General features: G+C 38.4%; 1 protein-coding gene across 3 annotated transcripts in view; it reads left to right on the top strand.

The window, feature by feature from the left end:
* LOC308145394 (calcium-activated potassium channel subunit alpha-1a-like) overlaps nucleotides 1-17781 on the top strand; it is a gene marked incomplete at its 5' end in the record, with an annotated part of 87686 nt that overhangs the window by 38970 nt on the left and 30935 nt on the right. For all 3 annotated transcript variants that reach the window (XM_080516814.1, XM_080516813.1, XM_080516812.1), the window contains 10 exons: nucleotides 4670-4763; nucleotides 4854-4965; nucleotides 10055-10130; nucleotides 11028-11103; nucleotides 11256-11426; nucleotides 13136-13227; nucleotides 16650-16760; nucleotides 16866-16971; nucleotides 17067-17149; nucleotides 17607-17676. In XM_080516814.1, the coding sequence (XP_080372940.1) occupies nucleotides 4670-4763; nucleotides 4854-4965; nucleotides 10055-10130; nucleotides 11028-11103; nucleotides 11256-11426; nucleotides 13136-13227; nucleotides 16650-16760; nucleotides 16866-16971; nucleotides 17067-17149; nucleotides 17607-17676 (991 nt within the window). The remainder of the gene's footprint in view (nucleotides 1-4669; nucleotides 4764-4853; nucleotides 4966-10054; nucleotides 10131-11027; nucleotides 11104-11255; nucleotides 11427-13135; nucleotides 13228-16649; nucleotides 16761-16865; nucleotides 16972-17066; nucleotides 17150-17606; nucleotides 17677-17781) is intronic.

Here is a 17781-nt window from a genome sequence, read left to right as displayed (position 1 = left end):
AGTTTTTAATTTAATGCATCAACTATAATTTAATTAGAAAGCACTTTTCTAAATTGTAACCTTCATACACAGTACTATGTATGCCAATAATGATCAACTGCGTACACTGAAAATGTAAAGCTGTGAATTTGAAAACAAAAGCAAAACAGTAGTATTGAATGCAGATTTAGATGAATTTACTTTACTAGTAATGTTCTTTATTCTTGATCGTTTCCAGTCTGATCTACAGGCTGTGCAATGTCAGGTCTGCTCATGTCGCTGTCATTAGAAATCTGACCTTAGTTTTTCTTCTTCTGGCTTCAACTCGTCAACTCCAGACTACATTCCATCATCACTAACTGTCAGTCATTTCCTGTCTGCATGAGAACACGTTCAGCAGGCGTATAAAACAATTAAGAAAACAATTGTGAACACAGTTTGATCTGCAAACACTCCCTAGACAGATTTAGTATGTTTACGAAGAAGCCAACCAATTCTTTTCTTATGTATTACAAATGCAAAATATAGAACACTAAATTGCATTAATCATATTTCCGTAAAGGCTGTTCTTGAACTCCATACCCCAGTCAAGTGGCACAGATGTCTCAGTTTAACTGAATGAGGTTCGAAACATTTTCTGTACTAAATACGGACCTGGAATTTTCTCAATTAAATGGTGAAGCGGATCTTTAAAGGATTAGTTCATATTCATGTGGCCTTAATGTCCGACAGGAAGAGACGTCTGATGCATTAGTGAAGTGACTAAAAGGAAAGCTGCACACTTTAGTTATGAAGCATACAACTTAATAACGTGAAAAGATAGAAAGGGACAAAGAAATTCCAATTTTACAAAGAAATATGAGAGTAAATTGACCTGCAAAGATCGAAAAATAAACAAATATAGTGCCTAAATAGAGCTTGGAGCCTGTCTGATCCGAGGATCCTCAGACTGAAGGGCAGAGAAGGACCAGTCCCACCGAGGAGGGTCTCTGATCCATAACAGGCTTAGTCCAAACCAGGCCTACTGGAACTCAATTATTTAGCACTGCAGGTCTGCCTCTGCTGTGTGGCCTGTCAGGCTGCCACGACGGGGATTTACTGGGCTGATGTGTCATTACCGCTGTGAATCAGGGCAGAACTATCCGGCACGTTGGTGGCTATTCCTGGAGATGGAGGGAAGAAGGATTCGTTCACATCACGGTCATTTTGAAATAAACACGTCCAAATAGCGTTGGAAAAAAAAATCTGCTATACCTGCTGTAGGACTTCGCAAGAAATGTGTGAAGACACATAACATGAAGACGCTGTATTTTACAACTATGGGCAACTTTGGGTCTGAAATGAGCCTGAAATGCATGTTTTTATTCTGAACAGGGAGAACATGCAATCTCCTCAAGGCTATGCCCGGCTCAAGCCGGGTTCTAACCGGGTACAATCTCACTTTCAAGCTACAACGGTAACACTACGCTACTGTGATGTGCACATATGAACAAATATGCTTTAGAATTCATGACTTGTTCACCACTGGATTATTGTCTCGCATATATTTACACCCTAAACCAATGTACATCATTTAGCTGAGAAACAAGATACAAAAGTCAATGTCACAAAAGCTATTTCAACATTTACAGGCTTTCAATTTCTACATTTTTGGGAATAATTTCTATATATTTAGCACCTCGAATATAAAGGGCATATAGCCTAAATGCAAGGACCCTTAAGCAAAACGTATAAATGCCTAGGGGGAAAGAAAAAAGCTTTTCACCGCAGAAAAATATAATAGAAGTTCAACTCAGTGTGTCGTACTTAGATTTACGCTTGAGTATTCAGAGTAATATGCTGCAGCTGCTGTAATATGTAATATATATATATATATATATCGATGTAGACTTAACACAAATCTCTATTAGACGCTGCATGAAGTGTGTGAGGCAGATGAGGACGGATAGTCTTCATCACATCGACGCCCTCTGCATCATAAAACCACAAGATCATTTGAGTACCGCTGCTTAGCATCAGATCGGTTCAAAAATAATCCCGCCAGGACTTTAATGTCACTTTATGAACTCCGCCAGGACAATTTTTTCTTTTCTTTTTTTCCTTTTTTTTTTTTTTTTTTTACATAACAAAAGCAATTCGGTTTAATCTGAGCGGTATTAAACTGCACGGGGAGGGAGTCCGCAGCTGTTGAGTGACGCATTAGTGAAGCTTATGAATTTGAGGATCAGGGACCCTGCAGGTAGAGGACACGTGAACGCATTAAAAAAATAAAAAAAAATAAATAAAAGTAAGAGAAGGACCTCTTAGTGCTCACGTGAGTCACACTGACCCTTTAATGCTGTTGGGGCATCATGTGGCTCGTCTGAAGCGCCTCGTCAAGTAAATGAAATCTCATTTATTACTTCTGATGGTTGTTTTGTGAATTTATTCCCCAAGAAAAGAAGCACAAAGGAGGTTATATTCAAACTATAAGTTTCGTGTCCTGATGTGACCAGTGGCCCAAAACCTGCCCATTGCAGAATTTTTCATAAAACTGGTGATTGCAACCTTTAAGTCCTCTTCTGTCCACTTCAGGTGTCTCAGTAGGGTTTTGTGAACTTATGAAAATGTCCGGTTTTCTCTTTATAATTGACGAGAGTCCTCGTGTATTGCTGCACGGCGCCCACAGAGTGGCCAGGTGGGCAACGCAGGATTATTATGCGAGAGACTTATAATCGTCGTGGGCTGTGACACACAGCACTCATGGAGATCCGATCCGCGATGGCCGGCCGCTCAGCCAATCACACTCGTCAGAGGCGAGCCGCGCTCGTGTCGCAGATGGAACAGATGCCATCAGGGTTCAAGCAAATAAACTGATTACAACCACCCGTTCGTGAAGTTCCGCCTTTTGTGGAACGACGGCCACATTATTGTAGAAATTTCCACACCATGGCTTCTATGAGCAGCACTGCTTCTCAACAAGCTACTGCTTTGGTTTCTTTCTACAAAATGCTAAAAAGAGAAACTGAATTTACTTATGATGCCTGAGTAATCACACTATTATTATAAAAAGATATAGGTTAAATCTGGTGTTGATAAAAGAGAATAGTTATACAGAACATTTCTATTTATTATTCAAGAGATATTTCTTTTTAATTATTTGTGACCATCGATTTGTTTTAGGTAAATAAAAGCATGATGAGTCACTTGTGAGAGACCTGATCTGAATTTAAGGTATTATCTTAAGTCTTAAGGTATTATTTTGTTAGATAACTACATTTACAGTGAATATATTGGAATTATATGAATATTTGAGCGAATTTCAACAATCACTTAAGAATATCGAGGACAAATTTATATATATAGATTTTTTTTTTTTTAACAGAAACTAAAATAAATCACCCTGAGGTTGCAATAATGTGAGATCTGACAGGCTTTCACCAACATAACTGGTTTATCTACCCCCCCATTAAAAGAGAAAAGTTTCTAAAGATCCAATATACAACCCTGGTAATTATAGCAGGTCGTCCAAAGGTCGTCCATATTTATTTGGCTTATTGGGGATTGTAATTATTTCCCATGAACGAGGAATTCCCAGTAAGCACGGGTCATAAGCTCACGTTGATTAAGTCCCTGCCCTTTGTGCACGCCGCCCGTCGCTCCTACCGACTGGATGGTTTAGTGAGGCCCTGGGATCGACGACGATCAAACTTGAATATCTCGAGGAAGCAAAAGTCGTAACAAGGTTTTCATTGGTGAACCTGCGGAAGAATCATTCACCTCAGCTAATAAAGTAGTCAAATCTGCATCTTCCCAAACCCACAACCCTCATTTTAATAATTAAAAAAAGGATATTTTTTTATTTTTTCATAGTGTAACTGCTTCATGACAGTGCTAACTTTCATTTTAACACAACTAATCATTATTTCCTCTCGAATAGAGAAATCGGCTTGTTTTTGCTTTTGGTTTTTTTTGTTCATTCTTATTGTAACTCTTCCACATTGCTGCTGTGAAATAACTTCAATTAACTGTTTTCTTTCACTTTGGTGTTCATTTCTGAATGTGCAGAGTGAGTAGTCGGATATACTTTCAACTTCCAGGTCGTGGATACTAATACTTCATTCTAACCTCTCACATTTACTTTTTACGTGGTTAATTATTTCTCTTTATTTGAATTTCTCGTGCCAGATACAAGCGTTTTGAGGGTGAGACTTCACTGCATTGCTAACATTTGCTATGGCTGCCTGAATTTATGAAAGCAGACACGAACCCTGCATGCCGTTTAACCCTTAAACTACTGCTTTGGTGCTGCACCTCCATCCACTGAATATTCATATCAAATGTCAACGAGATGGTGGGAAAAAAAAAGTGGATTTTAAAGGATTCCTCCAGCAGATTGCTTTGCAGTTATTTAAGGGTTAATGAGGAATATGAACAAGTTATTGCTTGTGTTACTATATATGCATGCTCTTTCTCAACAGAAAAATCCTTTGGGAAAAAAACAAAACAACTTGCACTGTTTGGAACTCTTAATGCTTCTCCTTTATTGGAAATGGTAAAGAAATGCATTTCAGGAAAAGAAAAATGCATCTTTTGGGTTTAATTTTGGATAAATTACACTTGTAAAAAGAAAGATTTCACAACTTCTGACACTTCCGTGACTGTACCCTCCCCATTATCATGGAAATTCTTTTTTTTTTGTCTTCAATAGTCCAATCGAGTCGTGTCAGAACTTCTACGAAGACTTCACGCTGCAGATCGACATGGCATTCAACGTCTTCTTCTTGCTGTACTTTGGCCTCCGTGTAAGCCAAACTCATGTTATCACAACTGCATGACAAGGTAAGGTTTTGTATTCGCTCTGTTTAAGTTTTAAAAGTATCTTGTTTGCACAGTTCATCGCTGCCAACGACAAGCTGTGGTTCTGGTTGGAGGTGAACTCGGTGGTGGACTTCTTCACGGTGCCCCCGGTGTTCGTGTCGGTGTATCTCAACAGGAGCTGGCTTGGTAAGGTGGCATACACACATGTACGCACACACACACACACACACACACACACACACACACACACCCACACACACCCCTCTTAATCTCTGCCCACCACTATGTCTGCAAACAAAAAAAGAGCGAAATTCTGTGTTGTGTGGCACACTGACCATTTTTACCAAATAAGTTTGATACTTTTGTCCTGAAGTGACGTTGGAATGCCGCATGACATGCATGTGGAAATAGTGCAATTAAAAAAAACAAACCCAAAAAACAAAAAACTCAGCATGAAAAGTTACTTTGCATGATTACTCATAAACTTTATGAGCTTTATTTAGAGAACTCATGCTGGTTTTCTCGACAACAGTATCAAATATTGAACATCTCTCGAGGGTGATTGAGTCCATGTTGTTTTTTCCGTGTGTGGAGGCCGGAGAGCGTCGGGTGTGAGCCGTCTTTCACCTGCCCTTCACCACAGCAGAGAAACCTGCAATACTCAAATAGTACATGAATGGATTAAAACAGGCAATAGGCTTTGTTGTGGGTCAAAATAGAAGTCAATCTACTAAATGTGTGAAGCTCATCACTCGAAGAGGCCTGTGAGGAATTAGAGGATTAATAAGGTTGTTTTAGTTTCCTATCAGAGCTTTTTTTTTTTTTTTTTTTTTCCCATTCAGCTTTGGAGCAAACCGATCACGTATCCTATCTGACTGTCTGTTAACATGAACACCTTCTCCTATAGATCCTTTGAGACAATCTGATGGGGACTGATGGGTCTGATTGGTACAGTTGCATAATGTGTATGTGTCGTTTTTTGTATGTTTCTCAGCTGATGTGTGACTGAAGCTGGAGTAGTGCTGGTTGCTGCTGCCATCTAGTGGCCAAATGGGTCCATTGTTAGCATTTTATATTTGTTGGTATGTAGATTGTGCCTTAGTGAGTTGATTGGTCTGATTGTTTTGGTTTTATTGTGGTCATTTATTCATGAAATTATCAAGATACATGTATTTGATCATTAATATGTGTTTGTTTGTTTTTTTAATCTATAATAACGTGGTGTGCTTCTTCAGAACTCAGTGTATCATTGTATTGGAATTGTTCTTAAGTTCCCCATGGTGCATAATGAAGTTTAAAAACATCTCCTGTTGTGTCCAGTTATACCTTCTAATGGTGAAAAATAACGAGACAACAGCAGATTATTATTTGTAAGATATCGGCACATGTTTGGTATTTTCATTAAAAAAGTTATTAATTACAACCTATTATAGGAATCCAGCAGCTTTATGATACTATTTTCTTGTCATTCATCCTGATACAAACAACAGAAGGCTTCTGAGGATGTACTTGCATTGGTTTTTTTTAAACAATTGTAACATGGAAGTGGTTGATTACTTGCTGAATTGTGATAGCTGTGATTGTTTTGGCTGCATTTCTCATGGACTAAGTTGTGAGCTTCCTGCTGATTCTCTGAAGCCACATTTTCACTCCAAAGAAAAGAGTATGGATTCTCAAACTGCACACTGAAGATGAAAACACAACACAACCCCCCCCCCCAATGAGAGCTTAATCTGTCTCAGTGCGGTTTGGTGAGTGATTGGTGGCGACGGATTAGGGGCTGATTGTGTGTTTTGTGAAACGGAGGTCAAACAGGTGATGAGGTCATAGCCAGCTCAGCTCGCAGCTGTCAAACTCTCCGCTCCGATCAGAAAGCCCAACGTTCCCGCTGCCCGGAAATTTCGACACGCGGACACAGTCAAGCTGGGCACTAATATTCCCTCTCACGCTTGACAGGCTCATTCATGCACCGCCGACCCGCAGGAGTGAGCACGACACACACGACACACGCTTCTGGACGTGGCTTTGAATACGCCTCCAGACGTTTGACGCAGAACCAACCTGCAGGGACTAATAGCAGTGTTTGTCCTCGGTTTCTGTATCGGCAAGCTGAAAGTTTGACCTCCTGCAAGCGTTAATATAAACAACACATTTGTCTCTGACAGTGAGAATAAATCAACTGCAGTATCACTCCTCCAAATAAGATATTGGTATTTTGATGGAAGCCGCATGTTGCGACTTTCCCCTACCGAGATGATGTTCGGGAAGAAATAATAAGGCAATTAGTATTAAATTCACTTTATAGAAGGGTCTTAAAATGGAAAATCATTGACAGGATGATGGTTAGCACCCCCAGAGCTTACCAGTTTGATTGTTCTTTGATTTCACTTGCAAAACTATGTAGTTTTAACATTTAGCTCTATAATGTTTATAAAGAAAGTGAGACACAGTTCTCAGTGTCGTTGGAAATCTTTGTTGAGTTTCTAAAAACTAGTTTTAACCCACACGTCAGTAAATACAGCAAATTGTCCCTTTATGATGCTATTTGTAAGTGAGTGGGATATTTACAGCATCTGGAAGCAAAGCGAACATTTTGTCCTGCAGTGCAACAGGGATTAAAAGCAGTGACCGGGGTCACGGGCGGTCAGAGCTTCATTGATGCACTTTGCATCATGGAGGCTCCACTTTGTAACTCATGGGACGTAAAGGATCTGCTGCCAACATCTCGGTGCCTGATACTGATCACAGACCAGCTTCAGATCTCTCAAGCTAAAGTGGGACGGACGCAGAATTTGGTCAGTTTGGGCAGAAAGAATAGAGGAAGACCTCCGAGAAGATTCATGTAGTGAAGGAGTAGTATAGAAATGGTCAGTGGCATTGAGAGGTTAGATGGTTCTTTCTTTCTTTCTTTCTTTCTTTCTTTCTTTCTTTCTTTCTTTCTTTCTTTCTTTCTTTCTTTCTTTCTTTCGAGTGATGGGAATGGAATAGACTAGCTGGAACCAGCAGATGGCGGTAGTGCAACTTTACGGATGCCAAAATGAACAAGAAGAAGAAGAAGAAGAAGCCGCTGATACATGTTTACAAACTAAGCATCTTTGTTTAGAATTCAGTTTTGTTTTGTTTTTTAAATACATATTAGTTTTTGTTATCATTCAAAAACATACATTTTTAACAGGCTATTTGAAGTTTTTTTAAGTTTTTTTTTTTGGTTGCTAATCATACTATTAAATGTCGATCTCAGTTAATATTCAACGATTATTTTGATTTAGAAGTCTTAAATATTTCTCAGTAAGTTCAGTATTTGTATTTGTCACTCACAAATGTCTCATTTCTGAATCAGTGAGTGTGATGGAGCTTTAACATTATTTTCAATCAGTGGGTTTATTTTTCCAGTGACATTTTTTTCCCGCTGTGCATTTATTTCGAACATCGGCTACAATAAGAGTTATTACATCAGCTGTGTTTCATTTAGGGATTATTGTGAAATCGCTAAATCCATAGAAAAACGCAATGATTGCCAAAAGCGTCTCATTCTCACACACATGGCTCCGCCGGCTGTTCACATGACTTGCTTCCTGTTGTGGACGTGAGACAGAGACACACGCTGTTCTTGTCCAAGATTAGAGAATGAAAATCGCTGGGTTGAGCAGCAGCCGCGGTGTTACGCAGATGAGATGTAGGTTACGTTGTGAAGGCAGCTGATGGACAGACTCTGGGGTCTGGCCTCTTCCTTTCCCTGGATGAATCCTAAAGGAGCTTAAACTCTAATATCCTGATGGGGAAAGGGTTTGCTTTAAGCTCGCTGGATGGACCCGATGGCCGCGAGGATACTATAAAGGTCCGACGCAACTCACGGCAAAAGGCTTCTTTTAAAAGGAGACATGCTTGAAGCCAGCCTGTTGGGTGCAAGTATCATGGAAGCAGCTGTGTTTGTGTTGTTTTTTCCTGTTTTTGGGGGCAAATTTTGCTTCTATGTGATGCAGACCGACACACCGCTGTAAAGATTTATTTTTTGATTTTGATTTTTTAGAGGGGGGGACTTGAAACTTTCTAGACATGATTCCCACTAAGATGTTAGTGTACAGGGGCGCCGACGGCGGCGCACACTCTCAGGTTGTTTCCAATACAAGGAGACGCAAGAAATCCACCGGGGAGCTCTTCCAGAAGGGCTACAGGGTCAGGATGGGCCACGGCCAGGTCGCCGACAAGGAGGACCAGGACAGCCTCTGCTACAGCTTCGGTGCATGCTTCCATGTAATCTCCTACTGGGGTAAGAACGACTGGACGTGGGAAAAGGAGGGGAATCTCCTCTAAAGCCACACGCTGGCATGTCCAGCACTCTTTTGGTCTCGGTTTCAGCTGGAGCGGGTTCAGGATTTGATGTGCATTATGCTCAATGCATTTCAAGGGTAGGCAAACCCTACCCTTGAAATGGGGAAAAAAAAACTGGGCGTTGTCGAGGCAAACCATGATTTCACTTTATGAACGATTTTTTTTTTTGTTGTTTGTTTGATTTGTGTCATTTGGCATCTGTTCAAATCCACTCCAGCGGGGAAATTTGTCCCCATTAAGTGCACGTGGAGATGGATTTTACTTAATTGCTCACTTGGCTGAAGTGGCTTTTACTTGTTTGCATGTTTTGTTTTGTTTTTTTGGTTGTTTTTTTTTTTAACTATGAATCAGTTGGCTTTTAGGTTCTGGGAGATTCTTTTTAGTTTAGTTGTTTCAAACAGGAATTCATGTTTTGTTTGATTAGATGGGATTCCTGAGGCGCTTTCGGCTTAAATGAAATACATAAAAAGATGATTGAAATCTCACATGCATGATACAGCTCAGCAGTCCCGGGTTGTCGCTGTTGATTTGTTGGTGTTGAGTCGACCTTCAACAGGTCCCCCCCCCCCTTTCATACATACCCAGTCACGTGTGTTTTCTCATTCAGTTTGGAGTGACACTGTCCACCTGTCTTCACTTTAATCCAGGTTTTCATTTCATACATGCTCAGTTTCATCCAGGAATGAGGAGTGTATCAGGTAGAGAAGACGAGATATCTGGGATGCTGAGCTTATGTGCAAGTTTTTCCACATTTCTTTTTGTTGTTGGTTAATATACAGTGCTTTTGGGGTTGGAATCTACAATTTTTGTGAAAATGAATCCACTGAAACTGATAAACATGGACGAAAGTATGAAAGGTATTGTTGAAGAAACTGCGATCAGATGTCTGTGATGTGTCGGCTGGAACCTGTTGTAATTTCTTTTAATGGTTTTCTTTCCACAGGTTTGAGGTTTTTAAGGGCCTTAAGGTTGATACAGTTCTCAGAAATTTTGCAATTTTTGAATATACTCAAGACAAGGTAAGTGTGCAAACGTCTCGTCTTCAGCTTGTTTCTCTGTGCCTTATAATGTTTTGTATGTTCATTTTGCACGATTTTATATATATATATATATATATATATATATATATATATATATATATAAATATATATATATATATATTTAGCAACAAGCATGGATGTTGCTTTGATTTAATTTTTCAATTTCCGAACGACGCTTTAACATTTTGTCCTCCGTATCGCAGTGGGTCTCACGCTGTGCTCTGCATGCTGGCCTCATTATCTTGCGCTGTATCGTGCAGTCTTGAATGAAACTGCTTAGCATGGAAGCATTTTGCACAGATGTCAGGAAGAGCTTATAGAGCAACAAAAATGTTTAAGCGTAATCTCCGCTCAGATGACGGCAAAGCCGGAACAGAACATAGAAGAAGTGGACAGAGGTCACGGAAGAACCGCACAGTTATAAGATATATACTGTATTAACCTCGTACCTATAAATCCTAAAAGCACGGTGAAGCTGTCTTTTGCTCTCAATATGGGTTTATTTAAATTTACAGCCCTTTACAGCCTAACTGGTACATTTAGTGGATTTTGAATGGAAAGTTGTTGGAAATGTATTAAAGATGAATTTAAATGACGTAAATAGAGCAAAATTTCACTTTAACATAGCATCAGTACAAACAAAGTGTGGACTACAATCTCATACACATTCAATAATAAACAGTAAAATATTATAATAATGCATTTTATTTGTAGCACACACACATTTAACATTTTGTCACAATAAAATAATGATCTTTATCTTTAGTGCATGTTCATGCTTGGACCGACTCGTTTGGCTGCTTCCAGTTAAAGCTACTTGTGTGATGCCACGTCAATAATAACCGAGAGCTAATATGTGACCTTTTCTTGAACTAGCAACTCCATTAAGCTGGTGAACCTGTGTTCAATCTTCATAAGCACATGGCTAACCGCAGCAGGCTTCATTCATTTGGTAAGTCGGCGGCAGCTATTCAGCCTGAGGCCAAGGTGTGGTGGTTCTTCAAAATCTTCTATGTTTCTTGTCTTGTATTTAAAAAAAAAAAACCAAAAAAAAAAAAAAAACACTTGTCAGTACCTTGCTTCACATCTCCACTTCTGTTCCAGGTGGAAAACTCAGGGGATCCTTGGGAAAATTTCCAAAATTCCCAGGCGCTTTCCTACTGGGAATGTGTCTACTTGCTCATGGTTACAATGTCCACTGTTGGCTATGGAGATGTTTATGCAAAAACCACCCTGGGCCGCCTGTTTATGGTCTTCTTCATCCTCGGTGGTTTGGTAAAAAAACCCTCTCATTTCTTACTCCTGCTTTAAAAATCCTCCATCACACGTCACTTTCCAGCCTGGTGTTGGATTCCCCTCAGTTGTTGTTTATGCTGAGGCGTCACATGATATTTGACTTGTCTGCTTTATCACAGCTTTTATTCAAGTATAATAATACAATATTAAGTCCTGTTTTAGTGCATTTTACTTGCCTTTGGAACTGTAGAGTATTTTTTTTTTGCATCTGTGATTAAATGTATAGTATAAGTCCATGGGTTTCAGGTGACCCCCACCCCCATCCCCTCCTTCCAACAAACACAGTGAGGCGAGGATGATTTATATAACCCGGCATCATGGATGTAGCTGTCTCACACTCTATAATCTATTACACTAATATCCACAAGCACAAAAAGGAGTAAATAGTGTAAAAAAATGTATTGTAAGTGAAATTAAAATCAGCCAAAATAGATTTAATTCAGCTGCAAAGTCTGTTAAAAATAAAATGTATTCATGATTAATGTATTTAATATGTATATAATACATTAGATTGAGTTGATCGTATAGAATGCAAGGCTAGATTTGTAAAAACAGACATAGATGAAATAGCTGATGGTCCAAATAAATAAATGAACAGTGAACCAACAGTTTTAGAATTATGTCATGCTTACTTGTGTGCAGAAATCAGTGCATGCTATGTCATTTTTTTAATTCAAACACTTATTTCAGACTAATTGTGCAAGATTGTCATTTAGCAATTAACTGGAATCGTTGCACTGTCCGACATAGAGGGAGAACTTCTAATCTGTCATTGACGAGTCGCTGAGAAGCTGGAAAAATAAGTGGAAAGGCTCTCAAAGTGGGAAACCGGGAAGTAGGAACTTTGACAGACTTTAATGAAGCTAATTTTAAATCGCAGCAATATAAAATAGGTTTTCCTAATAATGCATTTGATTAAAGTAGGATGTTTTTGAGTCTAGCATTGTGTTTTCCAAACTTTTTTTGTCCTTTAGAGCCTTAAAACAAACCAGTGTGTAGTTTTCCAGGTCTGTTACTATAGTTTTCTATGCAATATGCAAACTAATTTAAGAGTTTGTAATCTGTATGCAGTTTACTTGCTTCATAAATAGCACTATGTGTTACATTTAATGGGCTGTTTGTATGTTATCTGATAAGGATTAGTGCAGTGAGAGCAAACTTGTTCAGATATAGATCAAATATTGTAAAACAGTATGAAAAAAAGTTGAGTTCAGTGAGTGTCTGCCATCCATTGAGCTGTGATATTCAAATCAACCCGACGTGTGTGTTTGTTGGACAAAACATGGCACATAAGGCTTCTTCTTGATTTTGATGATTCTGATTTTTCTGCTGCAGATCGACATGCCACTCATCAGCTGTCATTTTTCTCCTTTATTCCTCCAGTATCTGTAAATATTATAGCCTTTCTATTTCCTCCCCCCCCCCCCATTTCCATTCTTTATTCTCTCAACACTTGCAATGTAACCGTGGTCAAACGTCAGGTTACATTCTCTCAGTTTGAGCAGGACGTCTCTGATTTCCTCTCTTGGGCTTCCCGTTACAACCTAAAACTAAAAACCACGTCTGCACGCGCAGTCGCTTCCTTCTCTCAGACTTAACGGATTCCTTTAAAGCTAAAAATAGAGGACCTGCTCTTCCTTGCTTGTCTTTTTTTTAGTCTCTTCTTCTGTCTCCTATCTTCTCCTTAGGCCATGTTTGCAAGCTACGTCCCTGAAATCATAGAGTTAATAGGAAACCGCAAGAAATATGGTGGTTCCTATAGTGCGGTTAATGGGAGAAAGTAAGTATTCACGGAGGCTCTACTGCCTCCGCCGCAGTAGAACCTTCTCTGCATGCACTTTTCTTTTTCTTTTCCATGCATGTAGGCCATGTTTGCTCGCTACGTGCCAGAAATTGCTGCTCTCATCCTTAATCGGAAGAAATATGGAGGGAGTTATAACTCGACCAGAGGCAGAAAGTAAGTCAAACAAATAAAGAATAAATAAATAAATAGAAAAAAAGAACACAGCATACTTGTACCGGTGTGGTTTTGTGTGACTCAAGTGGGCCTCTTGTAAAGAGGTGACATACGAAACGGGTGATTTTGAGATGTAATGATCTCAATTAACACTGAAGTCACACTGTGACTGAAGAACTTGGCCATGATTAATGTGTTTGTTGTACAGTATTGCTACTGCTTTTTATATGTGTACAAGCCGTCATTGCTGCTTGTCTGCTTTTTTTGTACTCTGCAACGACATCTCCATCTCAACATGCGTTTTTATTTGGTCTGTTACTGAGTCCTAAATGTCTTGTTTGGATAAGAAATCTGCAAACTGTATCTCATAGTTTTTAATGAATATATACTTTAGGGGGATTTTCTTTTACCCAAATCTTTGAAAAATAAGACTCTGGGGGCTGAAAAATAGACAGAAAATCGCTTGTTAAGATGGATATTTTTCATTGCAGTTTTATAGATGTTATCTTGTGTTCAAATGTAGTACATGCAGGATTTTCTCATGTATTATACTGTTTTTTTTCCTCTTGAAAGGGATTAAAAAAAAACATGTTTAGTGAGGAAATATTACTGAACTGAAATGTTTTTTAGTCTAAAGTAGGCTGTGTCATGTTTACTGTACTCAATGTATCCACAAGTAACTTGATGATACTTGATGGTGGTGCGAGAAGTAGCTGAACTAGTAAAATGTCAACGCAGAAAGAAGAACATCTTTATCAAAAAACATAATTTGATAGATTGAAAGGCCTTTATTCTACTATTCCAAATGTGCAGAAAAATATCCTTCAATTTTCACCATTATGTCTATTAAATCATTGGAAATCAAGGTACTGTGTTTTAAATACAGTAAATACATACAGAAAGTAAATTGTTAGAATATAAGTTTTGTATGAATTGTGTACACATTGAGTAACTGGAGTCATTTTTATTTGGCTTTTGAAAACACTTAATATTCAATTTAAATTAATATTTTTATGGCTCAATTATTTATCTTAATCTGCTGTCATCAACAATCATTATTATTATTATTATTATTATTATTATTATTATTGTTATCTGTACAAATAGAGTTCGAATACAAACTTGGTAAATTCTTTTTTTTGTTTTTTTAAATAACAGCCTTTTAAATAAATAATAGCAATCTCTTCCCACCACAATGACACAAGCCACAGTTTGTCTTATGAGACAAATCCTGGATGTTTTGTCGTGTATTATTTGTATTTGGTCTGCTGAATGTCAGTACATGTATGTGACAAAGTTGTGTCTGTGAGTGTATTTCATTTTCTTTTCTTCACCCATCTTCTCCCTTCCAAAACCTCCAATCTGAAGCTGACAAAAAGAAAATTGAAAAAAGAAAAAAGAAAAAAAACTTGTTTTAGGTCTAATAAATACAATCATGTTACTTTTATTATTAAATTACCTGAAGTTCTGTGTGTTTAATGCACAATTGGGAGCACAACCTAAGCTTAATTGAAGATATCTTGATAAATTGTAAATATTTATTCTCAATTATTTAATACATACTGCTAATAAAACGTCTCTATATTTTCAGCTCAGAATGAAATGCCACACTCATTCATTTAGTCCTGTGTGCCATCGCCTGCATCACAATGCTTTTTTGTCCTTTTAATTTCCAGTTTTTCTGCGCTTGAAAAACTTTGCTCTGTTGTTTGTTTGGTTTATTTTTTAGTTTCCATGCTTTGCTTTTCGAACACTCTTGGCCTTAATCTTCAGTCTGACCTACACCTTCAGGACGACAGAAAACCTTGAGTTTAGAGGAAAACTTTGACAGAGTGGAAAACGCTGGGATGAGCTTTCTTGCTGAGAGTTAGGATTGGACTGTCATGCCGCTGTGTGAAATATAAATCCAGTAGGGCAGCTCATCCCACATTTTATTGTTTCAGTGCAACGCTAATAATGCCAGCGAGGAAACGGCTCATTTTTATAATCCATACTACTAGTTGACTAACATGTCAGAATTAATTCCCAATATTATATAACGGAAACTACAGCTATCAAACTCCATTCAACTGTATTTTAGCTTTGTCCACGTCTCATATTAAAATCAGACAGAACTAAGCTCATCATGCATGGCATTGATTTTGTTGTTCTAAATCTCGGCATTAAAAACAGATAAGCACATTTCCCAGGATGTCAAAATATTCCTTTGTTATGTACCTAGACCTCCATACAGCTGTTAACTACCCATGAATACAGGGGCATTCTGCCAGTGCCTTAAATAAACTATGACTTGTAGTAGCAGTACTTTCACTTCTTCTGGTACTCGTACTTTTTTTTGTTGTGAAGAAAAAATCTGGTTTAAGAAACTTTTCTAAACCACATTTTTGCCCATCCTTTTGTTTGGTATTGTAAAAAATATCATAACAATTTTACCATTTCAGTTGATTTGTCACTTCTAATTTTGAATTCTGCTTCATGACTTGTAGCGTTAACAGTTTATGAACTGATGCAATGTATTAGAGCTTTTCTGCGTTTTGTGATGAACAAATATGCAGTCGACACAGTGGTAATAGTGGTAATAGTCACACTGTAGGAACATTTCATCAGCAGGCTGCAATTGTCATCATTGAACATTAAAGTCAGTAAAAATATCAGCATGTTTATCGCTATTGTGGTTGTTAGTGTGTCACTCTTCTTCTTTTTTTCCCAAACTGTCCTTTGTTTACTTCTCATTGTTTTTCTCTTACGAACGACTGTGGATGGAAAGTCTCTGTGTTGCAGGACAGTGAGACTTCCCGCGGTGGCTCTTCACACACAGCAGCACTTCAAATAAAAAATGTTCATCCAAGTAAACTCCTGAAATTACTTAAAAAAAAAAAAAATCTGATAAAGGCAATACATAAATGAATATATACCGAGTCATTTTGTAAAAGTTTGTGATCTGTAGGAAATAAACAGTTTGTTTCCATAATCGGCATCTAAATAGATCGATCCTTTATAATTGGATACTTAAATTCACACTGACCTTCTCCTTCACCGACTTCAGAGTCCATCTCACTCCTCCTCCTCCTCCTCCTCCTCCTCCTGCTCATGATGTCACGTTTCCCTCCTGATTCCAGCAAAAAGACGAAGATAAAACACCAGTGTGTGTGTGTGTGTGTGTATGTGTGTGTGTGTTGTATGTGTGTGTCGCGGCTGACTCCTGGCCTCTTGGCTTCATTATGGCTCTGCACCTCGTTTTCCAGGCACATCGTGGTCTGTGGTCACATCACACTCGAGAGTGTGTCCAACTTTCTAAAAGACTTCCTACACAAGGACAGGGATGATGTCAATGTAGAAATTGTTTTTCTTCATAAGTAAGTGCTTTGCGATTCTGAAGATTTCTCTAAAAAAAAAAAGTTTTGTTTTTTTGGAGAAACATGTGTAAGATCTTTTTGTTTTTATTTCCATGTGACTGTCAGTATTTCCCCTAATCTTGAGCTGGAAGCCTTGTTCAAACGCCACTTCACCCAGGTCGAGTTTTACCAAGGGTCCGTCCTGAACCCCCACGACCTGGCCAGAGTCAAGGTAAACACCCTTCAGAAGTGAACCGCGGCTGTTTTAAACTCGGGGTTAATAGTGAAGAACTAACCAGGGTTTGTTATCATCGTGTTTCTTCTCAGATTGAATCAGCTGACGCCTGCTTGATCTTAGCCAACAAATACTGCGCGGATCCCGATGCTGAGGATGCTTCGAATATCATGAGGTACTGTAGGATCTCTGTCCTTCACGTCTTTCACGCATTATACACACAGTATAATGTGACTGCTGTGTTCGTGACTGCATGTATGAAGGGTGGTTTATCAATAAAGATGGTTTTTTAATTTTCCCCCAGCATGATCCCAGGGGTTATCGGCTTTTTAATATACAAAGGGATAAGTCAGTGTGTTCAGAGTGTTGCAGTTGGTGGCCAAATATGAAGATTTCATTGAAATCCTTCACCTGTATTGAGTTTCTCTACTAAATCATATAGTTTTCTCTTTGCGGACACCCCTGATTTTTATTTCTTGTTTTTGTAAATATTAAGAATATGAAAGTTATTGTGAGAATAAAACTTTTTTTTTTAACAATCTAAATGTCCTGAAAACTTAAAGGGTGAGTGAATAGATGAAAACAAGTTGCATATGTAAAACCTTGTTTTGTCCTTGTCTTTCCCGCCTCAGGGTGATATCCATCAAGAACTACCATCCAAAGATCAGAATCATCACCCAGATGTTGCAGTACCACAACAAGGTTTGTATTCTTCAAATACGATCGTCTTGAGAGTCGGACTCTAATGTTTGTTTCTTCTGTATCGACGCATTTTGTCTTAATTATTGAGTTGTCATAAACTAACGT

The sequence above is a fragment of the Blennius ocellaris genome (genome assembly GCF_963422515.1).
Source record: "Blennius ocellaris genome assembly, chromosome: 21".
In the NCBI taxonomy this organism is placed as follows: domain Eukaryota; kingdom Metazoa; phylum Chordata; class Actinopteri; order Blenniiformes; family Blenniidae; genus Blennius; species Blennius ocellaris.
The sequence above is the reverse complement of the archived record's forward strand: the minus strand, read 5'-3'. Positions and strand labels throughout refer to the sequence as shown.